Source organism: Lytechinus variegatus, chromosome 2, assembly GCF_018143015.1.
Source record: "Lytechinus variegatus isolate NC3 chromosome 2, Lvar_3.0, whole genome shotgun sequence".
NCBI lineage: Eukaryota > Metazoa > Echinodermata > Echinoidea > Temnopleuroida > Toxopneustidae > Lytechinus > Lytechinus variegatus.
In genome coordinates, this window is record NC_054741.1 from 16,978,434 (window position 1) to 16,997,463 (window position 19,030).

At 36.0% G+C, this 19,030-nt stretch overlaps 1 protein-coding gene across 2 annotated transcripts in view; it reads right to left on the bottom strand.

The window, feature by feature from the left end:
• Positions 1 to 5,573: 5,573 nt before the first annotated feature.
• The window catches only part of LOC121407461 (pyruvate dehydrogenase phosphatase regulatory subunit, mitochondrial-like), a 34,612-nt gene continuing 21,155 nt past the window's right edge, over positions 5,574 to 19,030 (bottom strand). Inside the window, exons 8-17 of one of the 2 annotated variants that reach the window (XM_041598539.1) lie at positions 17,756 to 17,908; positions 16,854 to 16,978; positions 15,837 to 16,029; positions 14,581 to 14,742; positions 13,638 to 13,774; positions 11,578 to 11,726; positions 10,671 to 10,878; positions 9,041 to 9,130; positions 8,073 to 8,255; positions 5,574 to 6,572 (exon numbers count right to left, since the gene is read on the bottom strand). In XM_041598539.1, coding sequence (XP_041454473.1) covers positions 6,222 to 6,572; positions 8,073 to 8,255; positions 9,041 to 9,130; positions 10,671 to 10,878; positions 11,578 to 11,726; positions 13,638 to 13,774; positions 14,581 to 14,742; positions 15,837 to 16,029; positions 16,854 to 16,978; positions 17,756 to 17,908 — 1,751 coding nt within the window. In that variant the 3' untranslated portion in view covers positions 5,574 to 6,221. The remainder of the gene's footprint in view (positions 6,573 to 8,072; positions 8,256 to 9,040; positions 9,131 to 10,670; positions 10,879 to 11,577; positions 11,727 to 13,637; positions 13,775 to 14,580; positions 14,743 to 15,836; positions 16,030 to 16,853; positions 16,979 to 17,755; positions 17,909 to 19,030) is intronic. The other variant, XM_041598538.1, reaches the window with a different exon arrangement.

The following is a 19,030-nucleotide window of genomic DNA, read 5'->3' on the forward strand; positions in this document are numbered from 1 at the left end:
AACAAATTTTAAGGATCAAGATATAATTGCAATAAATCTGAAAAGATATTACTGAATGCCTTTATGTGTCTATTATTTACTTCATTTGTACAGGCATTTTAACTGAAAATATGAGGGTTTGTCTGTAAAAAGAGTATAATAGCCTCCATATCACTTGATTACTTATGAAACAAGAAAAATATTTTAAAAAATTAATACAAATGGTAACAAGATAATAGAAATGATAATATAGAGCATTTCCAAAACACCTAATCCACATGGTTTATGTGCTCATGATGCTGAGGAACGCATACATTCATAATTCCGAAGCTTCGTTATTCCGAAGGTTCGTAATTCTGAAGGTTCGATAATCCGAAACAAAATGAGGTTCCTAATTCCGAAGGTTCGTTAGTCCGAAAACGAAATGATTAACGAACCTTATTTCGTTTTTGGACTAACGAACCTTCGGAACAACAAACCTTATTTCGTTTTCAGATTAACGAACCTTTGGGACAACGAACCCTTTTACGTTTTCGGATAAACGAACAACGAGGTATAGGCAATTTACGCGTTTCGGAATTACGAAGTGTAACCCTGAGGAAAGGCAAAAGATATGAACAGGGAAATGACAAATGATAAGCAACAATATTAAAATAAAGCTACAGGAGGGTAAAATTTTTAACAGATAGGTTTTGAGAGATATTTAGAAAAAAAAATGTTTATAGTACAAATGCTTTGTGGCAATCGATTCCATGGGGAAGGTCCAGTATGCCGAATGACCGATGATCCCCATGATTTCTTAGATTTTGGGAGAGCAAGCAGTTAGGAATCATTGGATCTTAAATGTTGAGGATTGTATCAGTATGGCATCAACAAATATCATTATACTCTTGGGCAGATCCATGTATACAATGAAAGTAACATTAAGGTGTGATCACCCTTTCTATAACTTGATTTTGATGAAAGCAGAAAAATGAGAGAAAAAAGTGAAAGATTGATGAAAATCCATGAAAATAATAATAGAGATATGAGTTTCTAAATTTTTTTATCGAATATCATGTCATATGCTAGCAGCATCCCAATGTGATATAAATTAATGAATTCCCAGTTTCTTAATTAAATATAATACAAATAATGTGTCTGATCTTGTTGATACAGCTTTCCACAAATAAAATCACTTTCATCTATTTTTAGAAAATGAAATATATTTATATCACACAGCATACAGAGGAGCTGCTTGTCTGGGACATCATAAAATTAAAACTTTGAAAATGGATAACTCCATCATTCTTTCGTGGATTTTCATCAAACCTTCACCAATATCCCCTTTTTCATATTTTTTTTGCTATTATTATAAACATATTTTCATCAGGGCAGACTTCCCCCTTTGAATTTAATATGGACTCAAAAAAGAAAAGAATCTGATAAGGGTAACAATATGGGCTGCAGAATTCTGTAAATTTTGTAAGAATGAGAGATGGGATTGTGGGAGTTGAAACATACTGTAAAAGAATTACCGAAATCAAGCCGGGAAGATATCACAGCATATACTATCTTCTCTGTAGCCAAGAAGTATATATATTTGAAAAAGATGCCTAAATCAATCATTAATACCTAAGAAATTTAAACATTGTGGAGTCAAATAAAACTCCAAGATTTCTACATGACTAAGTTGGCATATCAACATTAGCAATTTTCAAGGATGGAAGATCTATCTAATAAAGCTTTAGAGCTGATATACAGTGCGTATCAAAAAAAAGTTTACACTTAGAAAAAATCCTGTAAAATTGTATATTTGTAATATCCTGAAGATTTTTCCACATTTTAACATTGGTGCAAATGACGATATAACTGTCAAAAAATGTTTCCGCTTGAGTGAGCACCATTTACTTTTGAAAAGTTAGTGAAAAATGATTTGCGCAGAACTTTGAAATAGTTATGCGAATAAAAGTAGACCTTAATCATGAAGAACGCATAGAATTTGCTAGTAAATTGATCTGAAGATATCTTTTACACTTTTTAAAACTTGTTTCCTAGCCCATAACACTTCGAAGAGTGCATTGCGCCCCACCCCAATCCCCCATACACTGAGGCCATCATGACAATATTTGCTTTACACTGAGCTGTGATTTACACGAATTGGCTTAGGCTTGATTTTCAATTTGTTAATCATTCTCAAGCTTTGGAAAAGTGTGGAGAAACAAGTATTAAATGAAAAATGAAATGGAAACCCACTTTAAATGATAAAAACTTAGTGAAAAAATGCTGGAGATGTCTGATATAAACTTTTGTACAGATTCAGTTATGTCCTCAGATCCAGCTGGCACCAAAAGGATAAATGTGCTTACTAAGTGTTGAAATTTTTTGGGTGGCAAAATTGTTACAAAATGCTTGAATGTGTCCGTTTTATTTCAATTGACTAAAAGTGCAAGGGAAATGTATGAAAAATGTTTCGCAGGGTAAGTTTGATTTTGCTCTTTCCCCTTGACACAGCGTGAAAACAAGTGTTTCTGCGCAAACAGATTTCTGCGAGCTTTACAAAAATGGACAGTGCTCACTCAAGTGTAACATTCTGTCAAAACTTTTACTTTCTTTGGATAGATGAGACCCAAACCCAAGATTATATGTGAACAAATTATCCACAAGTTGTATATTTCTTAATTCCTAGGGCTTTTTCAAAGTGTAAACTTTTTTTTGATACACACTGTATAGCATTCTATTGATGGGTTCTGGACATTCTCTGGCAACAGATCATTTGACATTCAAAGATAACTAAGAAAGACATTGAAAGTTAAAATTTGGACATAAAAAAATTTATTGTTCATTTAAATACATATAATAACTATCATATTTCAGCTATACTAACTTGGAGATCATAAACTCGTCATGAAACATTCACATTCATAGAAGTGATGAGGACAAAGAATTAATGTGTTTCATAGATCAAAGCCCATTATCACGAGGCCTGTAACAGTTGGTCAACCACTTTTCGTAAGACGTCTCAACTAGCAAGGCCAATGCGTGAGAACTGAAAAATTAAAGCATTTTCAAACTGAACAATGAATCCCCAAACTAGGGAACAATAAGGATTATTTGGTAGAACTGTGCGCGAGGTCTCAGGGAGACTATTATCTTTAAATTGAATATTTAGTAACTTTGATGGAGAAACATGATTAATGCATGGTGTACCATGTTTCTTATACTATAGTCATACAATCTTTTAGAATTAACATGGACTGATGTCAAAGCAAGGGCACACTTTGTGCGCATGCATTCAATATTTAACAGTAAAAACCTAGATATCATTTGGCTATAGATTTGCATGAGCAACAATTTAAATGTTATACATGTCTAATCCACTTTTATATTTCCAATTTATAACATACCAGCAAATATAAAATAAAAGTATTACCAGTAATACATAACATGTTCTAAGGTGCTGAGTCAGCTGCACAGGATATATTACATAGCATAAGAAAGGATCACCAGTCTTGCGTTAAGTCATTCGAATCTTAAGAACAGCTTTGTGAAAAACCCACCAGAGGGTGTTTCACAAACTTTTAAGTATGACTTGCATTGCACTTAACCCTATCTAGGCCGGGGTATTTTGGGAGTTCATATGGCCGGGGGGCCTTCCAGGCCCCCCCCTTAAGATCTCGGCTGTCGACCGCGCGATTGCACCGAAAATTGGCACGCAGGTTACCTTGGACATAAACTACAAGATTGTATAGTGATTTATCTCATGCGAATTGCTATTAACTGATTATGCTAATTTATGCGTAATTAGTATGCGAAATCATACTTTTTCCTCCAACTCCCTAAATAAAGCTCCAAATGGACTAATTTTGGGTATAGAAACTCTCTGTGGTGTTCTTAGCAAGTGTATGTGAAAAAAATTGCGATATCAAATAATTTTCTTATGTATTATATTGTTTTTTGCAATTTCTTATGTATTTCTTTGTTTTTTGACCTTTTGTTTTTCATTGTTTTTTCAATGAAATTCGTTGGGGACTCTTATGTGATCATTAAAAGCAGAATAAATTCATTTAGACCAGCAAAACTAAAAACAATCATGCATTTATGAATTTTGGTTGAAAACACAATTTGCATTGACTTTGTACACGAAATCACGTTTTTGAGCAATTTTTGGTCTGACATGCACTTACATAATGTTGCGTAATTTCGGAACCACGTACCCGGGTGACACAAAATTGGTCTCAAAAGTTGCGCAAGACTTGAAAGTAAAGTCAGCGAGTGGCGGGGTCAAAAATTTCGCGCGGCGAAAATATCGCGCGATTCGTTGAGGGGGGGGCCTCCGAGGCCCCCCCCCCCAGCCTAGATAGGGTTAAATGCCGATGCGTACATGATATGCAACATGCGATCTTATTGATAGAAAAGCAGTAGTGTGCATCATAGCACGATCTGACCAATGCAGTCAAGCCTTTCATACCGTACGCAACTCGGTGTTTAAGTGCGACTCTAACTCATACTTAAATCTTTGTGAAACATCCCCCTGGTTCTATAAAATGGATATACATTCACACACACTGGAATAGTAAAAAGAAAAAGGGAGAGCACAAGTGACTTGTAGGCCTTAAATTTATAGATATTATAGGGCATGTTCACATTTCTTTAGGGCATATTTCAGTATTACACTGCCTCAACTGACAAAAAAAAGAGCACAATTATATACAAGGCCAATATGAGGGGCAAAAAGCTCAACCAACACGGTATCCAAAGTCATGGCATTGCTTTCTGGTCTTGGATGAATTCATGGAGAGGATCTGTGCCTCTCATTAAACTCCAATAACTTCAGAATAATAGGGATATTAAAACTTTTGGCTGTGCTCTGACAAATTTTGAATAATAATGATCTTGATCAAATTGTGGCCAACAATTTATCCCACATTTGAAATAATTCTCCATGATTTCAAATCTGCATCTACATATTGCAATAAACCACTGAGTAGTCAATTACCAGCTATTTTTCACGGCTTTAATGGAGATATGAACTAGCAGACTCAATAGCACCACCCCATGTCCTCAACTACTCATACCAGACCAGGTTCCTGACCCATAATGCAATATTCTGAACAGCGTAATCTTGCAATATAAGCCCACTTGAAAGATAATGCCGCCATACACTTCTCAATACATTCATACACTAATGATAAAGTTACCAAGTATTTTCATCATTTTTTTTTTCTCTGTACAAATAAAATCACAGGTTAGTTAAAGATATAGAGGGGGGGGGTCAATTTGACCCCCCCGCCCTCAGATCTCAGCTGCTGACTGCATGATTGTCACGAAAATTTGCATGCGTGTAGAGCCGGATGTAAACTACAAGCCTATATAGTAAAATTTTCAAAAAATTAGTTATTTATATTTCTTTATTGTGCAAATAAGCGTATGAAATTTGCCCTTAATTTGTTTTTGTGTATGTTTTTTTACTTTAACTCAATTTATATAGCTAGTAGAATGCTAATTTGGGTGAGAGTATTAATTTTTACATTTCTAAGAAATCTAAGAAAAAAATTGTAAAAATATAATCAATGTCTCATGTACATGAATTTTATTGTTATTTAAATTCTCATTTATTTCTTTGCCTTTTATTATTTTTTTCCGATTAACTTTGTCGGTGACCCTTTTACAATCATAAATATAAATAGAATAAAATAAATCCATTTAAATCAACAAAAGTAAAAATAATCATACATTTATGATTTTTGGTTGAGAAACCCAATTTGCATTGACTTTGTACAAGGAATCACATTTTGGAGCAATTTTGGGTTTGACATGCACTTACAAAATGTTGCGTAATTTCGGCACCATATACCCGGGTTTCGTAAATTTAAAGACCAGCTGTTTATAATAAACAGACAATGAGAGACCACAGACAATTTTGGTCACTTTGCTATCCTTTTAAGAACAATGGTGTTCAGTGATGCATTATATCAATCGAGGTATCAGTCAAAATGTTCATAAAACTGGCCTTGAAGTTAATTAATTTTGTTGGCACTGTTATATCTATTTAAATAATATTCAGATGCCCTCTAGCATTGAAGCAATGATTATTAGAAAATACAAATAACACTTCTCCACATTCGAATAGGGTTTAATACATCAGAACAAACTCTGTAAGTGCTTATTGCTCGAGTCATTGGATCCTGGCTCGCCTGCGGCACACCATGCATGCACTTTCCCCACTCCCTGGGGAGCATTCCAACAAGCATTTCCTCCTCTCATCCTATAAGAGCATGTCTTGTTGCCTGCTTATGAGGATACAATGATGCTTTTGCTTTATACCGCTGCCCCGCTATGTCTACCTCGTAGTTGGCTTTGGTGACGTAATCATGGGTCATAGGGTCAGAGTTCGTGACCCAGCCGAGACAGACAATCTTGCCCAGGCTCGGGCCATAGCCAGTTGATGTGACAAGACCAGTATACTGACCATTGCGATAGATTGGCTCACCACCGGCAGGCCAGAGGTGGTAGTCGATGTCGTGGTCTTCTAATGTGAATTGGGTTAGACGACATCGGATTCCTCTGTTCTTGTGGTCTAGCAGGGCTGACTTGCCAATGAAGTCAATGTCCTGTGATGTAAGAACAATGAAATATGGATTGATATAAAAACTGATGTCTGTGTTTACGAAATATATGACACCATTTGGATATAAATCGCCCAGGTAGAATGTGATTTATGACCAGCAGACGTCATGTACTGCCACTGGAAATTGCCTTATGGTAAAAATTGTTTTCACTTTCTCTGGCCTGACATTTGCACAAGGCTACGCAGGCGTGTCCAAAGAATTTCTGTTACACAAAGTTAACTTCCTCTCAAAGAGATTTCTGCTACAGGTATTTCTCATGCTAGGTCTGGGGTCATAATCCATTTCAATGAAATTAGCACCCACCGGTCTTGTTAGGGTTAAGTTCGATGTGAGAACATCATTGGGATCTTTGAGCATTGTACCCTGGTGGCAGTCTCTTAAAGTCGCTTGTAAGTTATGAGCAACTTTAAGAACAACTGGTGATCCTTTCTTATGCGTTATATGTTACCATGAGCATGTGGTTAATACCATTAGAAAGGGTACCCAGTTGTTGGCAAAATTGCTCACGACTTACAAACAGCTTATAAAACACCCACTAGATTGTAAAACAACCCAGATTAATATTATATTTGCACTTCTAATACCAACTCAAACACCAGACTTGAATTCCCTCATGACTTACAAACAGCATTATAAAAAACCCACTAGATTAATATCGTATTTGCACTTCTAATACCAACACCTCCTCAAACACCAGACTTGAATTCCCTCATGACTTACAAATAGCTTTATAAAACACCCACTAGATTAATATCATATTTGCACTTCTAATACCAACACCAACTCAAACACCAGACTTGAATTCCCTCATGACTTACAAACAGCTTTATAAAACACCCACTAGATTAATATCGTATTTGCACATCTAATACCAACACCAACTCAAACACCAGACTTGAATTCCCTCATGACTTACAAACAGCTTTATAAAACACCCACTAGATTAATATCATATTTGCACTTCTAATACCAACACCAACTCAAACACCAGACTTGAATTCCCTCATGACTTACAAACAGCTTATAAAACACCCACTAGATTAATATTGTATTTGCACTTCTAATACCAACACCAACTCAAACACCAGACTTGAATTCCCTCATGACTTACAAACAGCATTACAAAACACCCACTAGATTAATATCGTATTTGCACTTCTAATACCAACACCAACTCAAACACCAGACTTGAATTCCCTCATGACTTACAAACAGCTTTATAAAACACCCACTAGATTAATATTGTATTTGTGCTTCTAATACCAACACCTCCTCAAACACCAGACTTGAATTCCCTCATGACTTACAAACAGCTTTATAAAACACCCACTAGATTAATATCGTATTTGCACTTCTAATACCAACACCTCCTCAAACACCAGACTTGAATTCCCTCATCGTGCTATGATTGACAAGCTGTGTTAAGAATAGTCAGTACTTCTAAGTCCTATCAAATATGTAAGACAAATGAGCAATACAAACCTTGTCAAACTTCACCCTGTGCTCTCGTCCAATCTCGTAAGGAGTGTGCGTGTCATTGAAATCGTCTGCCCAATACGCAAAGAGCTTTTCTATCCTCAGCCACCTGAGGGCGTAGTAACCGACATTGCGGATTCCGTACGACTTCCCGGCACTCATTAGAGAGTTGTACACATTGATAGCCATCTAGAATGGAAACGAATCAACCGTACAATACTTTCAACTTGAAGAACAAATGACAAAACTCTAGTAGTGGTCATAATACAAGTGAAACCTCTCAGTGGAGACAGGAAAAGCAGTCTTTATATTACAGACAGGTTGTAATATATTCAATGGAAAATAATATTGAAGGGAAAGCAAGCTTGTGTCCTTTATAGACAGGTGTTCCTTCTATACAGATTATCACTTTCAAACTTATTGAACAGGGTCCCATAACACAAAAGTTAGCAATAATCCTATGCTTGATTTTCATGATTGATTGTACATTATAGTCAATGCAATCAACCGTAGAAAAATGTTCTACAATCATTGCTAAGCTTTGTGTTACAGGCCCCAGATGATGATTTTGATCCAGTTTCGTCTCTATGGATTAGGTTGGCTGTAATCACACCTCACTAGTAGCAATGACCTCCCCCTCAGCCTCCTTCCATTCTCCTTGATTTAATTCCAGTCTCCATCATCCCAACCCTCCTTCTCTCATCCTCCAGTTGCTTTGTTTTCTTTGGTCATCCCTTCTAATACCGCCCATTGCGTTCTTGCCATCGAGTGCATGGAATATTCAACATATCATAAGGCAAAAACATCTGGGAAAAAAATCTTTGTAGATAGTTTCAACACCATTTTCTCCATATTTTTCTTCATTTTCTGCTAAACTGGATGAATGATTTATTTTAAGGGTTATACTGGTAGATTATTTTCAAGAATCAAACAAGAAATTAGAGAATAGTAGAAAATTTCCTGTTTGGTAATACCTCATTAGGAATGTAAAGAACACAGCCGTCTTCTCCTGCGTGTGTGACAGATAGGGCTCTCACTGAGTTGGCATATCCTATACTAATGTCCTGTAGGTTGAGAGATAAACAAATTAAGTCTTCCATTAAACCCATTGAAAACAATCTAAATCAAGAATACCAGTAACAAAACCTTCTCAAAGACCCTAGACTGACACATCTCCAACAGTGCGGAATATTACGGTTTAAATGTAATATATGAATGACACAACTAATTGATACAGATGCCTCAATATAGACCATTTCGTAGTTACTTCAAGGGCAGTTTTGGTTAAATGACCCTTCATTTCTTTCATGATAGGCAGATTTCAAGATATTATGTAAGCATGCCTTACATAGCAGGATGAAGAAATTGAATAGACCAGGTGACTAGAATAGCACATCAATGAACACTCAAATGAAGGTATTTGTTGCATTTCTACTTTGAATGCATTGGCAGGTTGTTATAACAATGTAATTGGCCAACTGTTAAATACCAGTCACTAGTGGATGCATTGTTGTTGTGTTTTTTATCTCATGAAAAACACAATTCAAAAGAATATATGAATAATCATATCAAAGTTGATATGAAAAACACAATTCAAAAGAATATCTGAATAATCATATCAAAGTTGGTGCTTATCTCATTGAATATTAAAGCACTATGTCACCTAAGTACCAATGACCTTCCTCTGATCATGCCCAGAATCTTCTGATCATGTGCAGAATGGAACTGCGAGATGGCTTATTGTGGTGGAACAAAAAAAGTTCCACTGCAATTCTTCTTCAGATACCCGACTATTCAAGAATTGATAACAAAAAGTTGAAAGGTAAATTTCAGTTCTGATCTGAATAGAAGTAACTGAAAGGATGTTACAAATCAGACAAGAACTAGTGTTCACTCTCAGGCAGTTGCATCACCCAAATTAAAACAAATAGACCAGTTCGTAGATACTTCATGGACAATTTTGGTCAAATGACCTTTCATTTCTTTCATTATGATAGGCAGATTTCAAAGCAAGATATTACGTAAGCTTGCCCTACATAGCAGGATGAAGAAATTGAGTAGACCAGGTGACTAGAATAGCACACCAGTGAACACTTTATGAAGGTATTTGTTGCATTCCTACTTTGAATGCATATCATAGCAAGTTGCACAATGTACTTGGCAAACTGTGAAATACCAGTTGTTCGTGGACGCATTGTTGTTTTTTGTGGATGTGAATGAAAACCACTTTTCAAAAGAATATATGAATAATCAAGACATCAAAGTTGGTGCTTATCTCATTAGATTTTAAACCACCATGTCACTTTAGTACAAATGACCTTCCTCTGATCATGCGTAGAAAATTTTGATCATGCGCAGAAAGGAACTACGAACTGGCTTATTGACCAAGGTCTGCTGGGAATCACATGAACTGCGCATGGAAAAGCATGTATGGGACTACAAGTAAATGACAGTGACCTATTTTCAGATGCTATTTGCAATATCATGAATAAGAAGGCATTTCAAGGTAAATCCAGAGTAATGTAACAGCTCATAAAGATTATTTCAATCTTCGCCACAACTGTACTAAGTATATCTTTGAGAAAAAAAAGTAGGTTCATTTACCCTGACGGTGAAGGGCTTCATATCTACTAAAGTAACTGATGTTGTTGTGAGCCTTTGTAAGACACTTCTTGCCCTTGGTCCCAGTACATTGATTCCCGTGTAGTAACTCGTGACATCTCTTAGCTGTACAGAACCATCCGATGGCAAGTGTTTGGAGATCCACTTGAATCCTCTTCTGAGTTGTTGAGTTGGTGAGATCATGAAGTACCTTGATAGGTAAAAAATGGAACAGAATGATACTGAGGCATCTCGTCAGATCCAATGTAGGCTGCTGAAACAATTGTCCCAAGAAAGAGAGATTTCACAATATGACCTTCCTTCTTTGACCTCATGACCCCCAAATTTAATCAGATCATCACCTCTCCAATTTTCATAGATGAAGCAATAATGAAAATATCTTATAAATGGTTCTTAGATTGTTAGTAAGATGTATGTCAATGCATATAATGACCTCTGACATTTTTTGTCACTCCCATATGCATACATGAACTAAGTTTGCATTTGATGCTCTAATAATTCTTTAGTAATCATGAGAACAAGATATCTGAGGGTATAATATGACTTCTATGTACTTTGATCTTTGACCTCACAACTCCTAAATAAATCTTATCACATCATCGCTGCTCCCATACGCATACATGACCTGAGTTTGCGATAGATCTCTCAAACACTTCTTTAATTAACGTTGAACAAAACAAAATTTACTATATATAATATACTACTGTAAATGACCTCTGTTATCTTTGACCTTTTATCTTTTGATACCCCCCTAAACAAATCATCACTTTCACTTCATTATGTTAATTGGACCTTAAATCAAGTAGATCTAAAACAGAAAGCACAGACGACCTGAAAACAGAATGCCTCTGGCGACCACCTATGGCGGACAGGGGCATCTGCTGCTTACTTGTTTTCTGAAACTCTTGCTACACTGCAGTCGTTCTCATATCCTCCTCTCTCGTTGAGCATTGGCGTGTGCGCTACTGATCCTATGGGCATGTTCATCTCATTCGGGCATAACTTCTGCAGAAGAGCACATGCCTCTGGCCCATCTGACTGTCAAGATTTTAAAAATAATAATGTACAAACTTTATAAAGCACTTTATACAGAAGTTTCAAAAGTGTTAAGAAAGAAGAAAAAGAGAAGAATATAAATACAAGATATCTCAGTACGGTAAATGGAAAACAAAGAAACTGAAAGTTAAAACACCGTTACGAAAATTACTGAGACAGATCGATAATCATGTGTGCTAATTCAAATAATCTTAATAATTAAGAACACAATCAGACTTAAAAATCTAAACACATAGGCCCGTATTCTGATAGCAGGTTTAATAATGTGGTTTAAGTATGGATAGCCAATTGTTACATAAATCACTAACAGTAGATATATCATACTTCAGCTCATTTTGGCTCTCAAGTCATTCATAATTGTCTAGGAAGTATAAATAGATGATTGTCTTCACCATTGATGAGTCAGGAAAGAGCACAGTAAACATAAGAATCATACAACTTAATAGAACTTTTGATACTTTTGGCTTTCCATTCTTCAACCACAACTTTAAACCTGAGTTTAAGTCAAACCTGCTATCAGAATACGGGCCAATATGATTAAGAATGTCAAATAACTGAGGGGGATAATCTCATACAAGACACAATGGAAGTGAAAGTCAGGATAGTGAAACTTATAAAAGAGGTGGGTTTTAAGGAGGTACTAACAGTTCTAACGATGGTGCCTCATGTACATTAATGGGGAGATTATTTCAGAGCTTCGAGGCAATAACTGAGAAAGAGCTTTTAGATGGGGAGGTTTGCAGTAACACCGTGTAAGATAGTCCTGAAAAAGACTGTTTATCTTTCTGATAATAGCTCTGTTATTCTTGACGTTTCAAGCACATAAGCTTTGTTTTTCGTCAAGACTCTGCTATCCTGATGAAGAGCAAAGTTCATATCCTTAAAACATTAAGAATAACAGTTCTTTATTATCATCAGAAAGACAAAAGTCCTTTTTAGGTTAACTTAAATGGTGTTCCCACAAACTGTTCTTTTTCATTATCAGAAAGACAAACAGTCCTTGTCAGGACTAACTTTAATATGCAGTATTCCTACAAACTTCACCATCCAGTTTTATCACCATGCAAAACTGAGCACATTAATCAGCTTTTATAGAAATAATAATAGTTACATATAACTACTAGGGTGTTTTAACTTCACATTTCAAAAATGTCAATTGTTTTAAGGTAGCTATTAAAGTTAAGTCAGGAGTGGCAACCTTCTTTTGCCCAAACAGAGTTCTCTTTGGAAATTTAGAGACTGTTTTCTGATATGAGGTTCCCAACATTGCAATAATTTAAAAGTCATGAATACAGCTTTGTCTAAGCTGCCCTAAGATATTCAAATTTTAAGATCCAAGTTTTCAAAATACCCAGCAACAAGATATAAAGTATTTATTTAACAGATTAACATATATTTTAATAGAAATATGTATACATATATCATCAAAAAAGTCTCTCATTACATCTTCTGAATTGAGAGAAATTAATAAGAATATGAATAATGAATAATGAAATATTCAAAATATAGTTTGGAGGTGCAAACCCCCTTTTCAAGAAAAATATAACCCTGTTGAACGACTGTGACATCTGAAAATGAATTGCCCGAGGATAAAAGAAAACAACAAAGATTACATGCAAAGATAGGGTGAGGGAAAGCTGTGAATCCACTCTCCACTCATTTGCAAAATGGGTACGCAATAGGATGTGAAAGTAATTGTAGCTAGCTTTCCCAATATTGTGTTCCAACAGTGACTGGCTGGAGTACTCCCCAGGGAGTGGAGGATGTGCATACATTGTGTGCGGGGATGATTGACTGAATCCAAAAAAAAGTGTTTAGATATGTATAAGCACATATAAATATCAAAGTGTTATTATTATTATATTATTATAAACATATACGTTTTCTCATTACCTCTAATTCAAATTTGCTGAAAGAGGACATATCCATAAGGCAGACACTTTCCCGGCACGCCCAGTACTCTTCATTGACATAGTCAAACCAAGCTGGCTTTCCAAAAGTACCCTTCTGAAGCTCATCGTAAAATTCCTCTGTAAGAAGGGATGAGTAATATAATATTTAATGACTTCGGTGGTATATCAGTATTCATCAGTATAAATATTGCATCAATGTTCATGCTCATGAATGCAATATACCGTGAAAGAAATTTAAGATCATCAACATAAATACAAACCACTTTCCATGATGACAGCAATACATTTAGTTTGAACAAAAAAGAGAACACTAAAGGGTTTGATTTGTTTCTCATATCTCATAATGAAACCCTATACAGCCCGGGCTATTTGGAAAATTGCATAGCCTGGGTGAGGGGTGGGTATTTGCCCACCCAACGCCCCCCCCCCCCTTCAGATCTTGGCAATTGATCGCATGATCACAATGGAAATTATCGCTGAGAATAAGCCTTGAATACACTTCTGGTATAGGAGTGTTCCCTGCTAAAAGCGGGGCTCCCGTCAAAAAGCAAGGAAAAATTGCTTTGTACTGAAATTATTAATTAATGCATAAAATCAGAATTCAGTTTTTAATCTTTAAATAAAACTCCTGTATGTACACATGAGCAAAGTTTGAATTTGAATCTTCAAAGTGTTCTTTAGTTATAAAGAGAATGAAAACGGAATGGATGGACGGACAGCCTAAAGACATAATGCCTCAAGCAACCGACTAGAAGTGGATGCAGGCACAAGAAACCAAAGCACTGTTTATTGAATCAATCTTCTTTGGCATGGGCTTGTTCTGGAGCAACTTTCAAACTGGTAAAGGGGTCATACACTAAGGAGAAAATGATAAATCAGTTGCCATATTCTTTTTTTAAAAATGTGACGTTGTCTGTGGCCACCTTGATTTGCTGGGTTCATGTAGTAGACTGGCCTCTCCACACCAACCTTCTCAGCAAACACTGCCCCAGCTTGCTTCTGGGCACCAAACAGAGGAGAACAACGTAGCATGCGTCCCGTCTCAAAGTTAACATCTCCCGGGAAAGGATTATGGTAGTGTATTCCTAAAAAGAAATAAATTATTAAGCCATAACAGACATTAATTAGTGGATTGCCTAACTTTGTGGAGGTTTGTAGGGGTCCTCCATGCTGACAGTTCAGGAAATAATGTTTCTCGAAGAAAACCTGAAAATGTTATTTCATAAGCATCATTCCATACATTGCAACACGATAAGACTTCTTATTATTTTCCCTCCATAGCGTAAGAATAACAATGTAAATGGGCCTACAGATGCTAATGACTGTAGTCACCACTACCCAATATTAAAGCAACTGATTAGCTTTGAAATCTCAGTTGATTCCTGTCTGAGAGGAGTGCAATTATCATCAAAGTAATAGCTGCAAGAGGACAAAATATATTTTAAATCCTGAATACGTAAAGCAGCATTTTAAAAAATAGATATCACACCATTTGACATTCGAGGATTGCAGAATATTGTATATCAATTACTACCAGCTGAAATTAGGGATGTGAGGACAAACTTTCCCCCATGAATTAGAGTATAATAGTGATGGTAAGCAATGTTCACACATCTTTTCAATTTTTTTTACTTACATTTTTTCTTCAGCTACGACCGACATACAAAAAAATGCCATAGATGATCAATCAATAAAAGAAAATACAATACATCAAAATTTGAAATGTGAGATGCACACCGATGCCTTAAAGGGTGAGTGAACTATGTGTGTTCTCTCATTGACTGTGTGTTATAATCGTCTTAAAATATACATTTTCAGATATCTACTAATACTACCGAGAATAAATTGACCTATAATTGTATTTGTATAGAGAAACATCTAAAATGTTTTGAGAGGAAAAGTAATTTCTTTGCTACTTGGTAACATGATAATTGCAGTATAAGTGTATTGAGTACTTAATTAGCATGTTATCATAAAAGTGGGTCTATATTACTATGTATGGGTGTATATATATATATATATGGTATATTATGGGTCGGGAAACTGGCCAGGTATGAGTAGATAAGGACTGGAGATGGCGCTATTGGCTCGTATCTGCTTTAATGTGTTTGCAATGGATGTTTCAAGCACAAATAAAGAATTAAACCAAGGTGCATAGAAAGGGTAGAAATGGACATACCTTCTGATTCAGTAACCCTGTCTCTCAGGAAAGCCTTGTTATTGTGGTACTCGGTGAAGCGACGTAGATCCACACACCATGTGTTGAGGGGGGCGTGGCCATTGACGATCCACTCAGCCATGACCCTTCCCAGACCTCCGCTCAAGACCACACCCTGTGAGCTCAGGCCGGCCATCACAAAGTAGTTGTCCATCTACGTGCAATGAGAGTGACACTTAGACCTTTGATATTATGTACAAGTGTGACCACATGAAAGCATATGGCAGAAGAAAAAATATGTATATATGTTTGCTTCTTGACAAAAAATTATTTTGATTAATGCCCCTTTTAAAGTTTGCTGAGGATCAAACTGCAAATTAAAGTTGATAAAAGTTAATTCATTTTCTGACAGTCACATGCACTGCCAACAGAAAGCTTTGTATGGGTCTTCACATGTTTCCTCTTATCAATCAATTGTTTATTCCCTTTTAAATGTTTTGGGCATTTTTAAAGAAATCTTAACAAAAAATTAAGTTATAAATAGAAAAAAAAAACCTGACACCTTACAAAGACCCCCCCTTTTTTTTTTACTCCTTTACAACTTCAGTTCACATTGATAAATTGGTTTTAATAATGACAGTTAAAATCAGAGAAAAAATATTGGGAGAAGTTTTGATGAAAATTCATCAAAGAATTTGAGTTATGAATTTTTAAAGAGTTTAAGTTTTTATGAATAAAAACCTTTTTTCTGTAGAAGAGGGTATAAAATGAAGTGTCTGATACTAGTATTTCACCCGCAAAAAATAAATGCACATTCAATTGTTTGAGAACATTGTATTTAGGGGAATTTCATCTCACTTATCATATGAAGGAGTTGCTCGTTAGTGACGTCACTAAATCTGAAGTAAAAAAATCATAACTATGTTATTCTTGACATATTTTCATCAAACATTTTCCAATATTTTTCTGTTTTTTTTTGTTGCTTATATCAAAACCAACTTATCAGTATGGTGAACTTTCCCTTTTAAAGAAGACTACCTCGGGTGCTGGTCCAAAGAGAGGATTGCAGTCGGGCGAGAAACTCTCGGGTCCGTTGAAGAGCTGCTGGACCTCAGCCTTCTCAGCGGCTGGAACTCTTCTTAGAAAACCCTGCAGATGTGGAGCTTATCCAAGAAAAATGTTAGGGTAAACAAAAAAATATGATGAAAACCATATTCAGATTAATACATAGTGTGGGATGTCTGCATTTTCTGTACATTTTTCTGGTGGAGCAGCGGTGGGATTGTCTGCATACCCAGTTGTTGTGTGTCCGGACGATCAGTTTTAGAAGGTCATTTGGAAAAATTTGCAAGTGAAGTTTCATCAATTTTTAGTACAAAATGTTAGGAAATATTATAGAGAACAAAATAGTAGATGATTACTTCCATTGAATTCATATTTTTAGTGTAATCCTAGGACAAAAAAGAAGGCTTCAAAAATATAAAGAGTCCGGACACCCGACCCCCCCATCCTACAGTGACCAGCCACGAGTAATTTGGTCTTCAAAAAGTAAAAATCAGCTTGTCTGAGACAGTGATTCCTCTTCTTCATACTGTCACAGTTTTGAAGATGTAAAGTTGAATAAAACAAGAGATACCAGAGTTTCTTTGAAACCATTTTTTTTCTGGACAGCTTGGGTGTTTCACCAAGCCAGCACAGTGTGCACATCTCATGCTTGAGTGAATCCCGACCTTGTTTTCTCCTTATTTATTTGAAGCTGTCACTGACTTTATTCTGCATTCAGACTAGTGTGGGTTATTGTTAATAAAAATATATTATCATAAGCTTATGATGTGGTTTTCCATGCTCAATTAAGATCTCAAAATTCATTTTGGGCAACTTTTTTTTTTTTTTTGGGGGGGCAGGTCATACATTGAATATATACCATTAAAAAAGCTCACCAAAATGATCCCAGTCTTCTGGCAACGACAAGAATTCTGACTTTTCTGGGATTCCATCAAAGAAGATAGGTTGGCCTTTCTTGGCAAACATCCCTACCAAGAAACCTCCACCCCAGTCTATGATATAGTTTCCTAAATCGTAATCTCGTATATCTACGGCAAGAAAAAAAAACAGGAGTATTAACAGGTGAAAACTTGATGAAAGCAAGCTCGGGGAAGCGAGTCGGCAGGTGAAGGCAATTAATGATAATATATATGATATGTAACATTTATATAGCACAATTCACATTTTTTTATTAGATGCTCAAGGTGCTTCAAAGCAAATTAGAGAAAGAAAAGGAAAAAGATACATTACAGATTTGAATCTGAGCAATGAATTCATATAAAATGGTTGTGGATCAAAAGGAACCCTTGTACAGGTATGTCTTTACATTGCCCTTGAAGGGTCTGTCTTTTCCAACTTTGTGGAAGAGAATTCCACATTGCCAGCCCCATATGAGCAAAGGCTTGTTCCCCCATGATTTCTATGAAATCAGAACTTGAAAAAAAGGAAAAATTCAGGAATTTAAGGTTCGTGAGGGTTGGTAGATAGGTATCAAAAACGGATAAATTGCCAATTCGTCTATTGCCAACTCGTCCACTCACCACATGGTCTACTTTAATTTAGTCTTATGCCATTCCGTCCATCAACATTTCATCTAACAAACATTTGGTCGAATAACCATTTTGGTCTAATCATCAGTTCGTCTAATCACCATTTCATCTCATAACCAGTTGGTCTAATATCCAATTCATTTTCATTCATATTGCACAATTAACACTACCGGTAGTCCAATTAGACCAAATGGTATATGAACTAAATGGCCATTGGACAAACTGTTTATTAGACGAGTTGGTAATCAGACCATGTGGATAGTGGACGAACTGATGGTAGACCAATTGATAGCAGACAAGTTGGCAATATTATACAAATATATCAGGCTTTGAGAAAGTATAGTAGGAATTATGTACCCGAGGTTGGACTGGCAATCACTATTTTCTCAGAGGGGCAAAGCCCCGAGGAAAAAAAGTTATTGCCAGTCCAACCAAGGATTATCAATTCTCACTATGCTTTCAAAAAGGAACGCTGATATATTTGTTTTATATCCCTCTTTGACTTGTAGACCTCGTCCTTGCTGATGTGTAAACAATCTAGATCAATTCTATTGTTGCCGGACCTAGTCTTACAATGTACGCATGACGGCTAGTAATGCTAACCAGTTCCTAGGTGGGCTG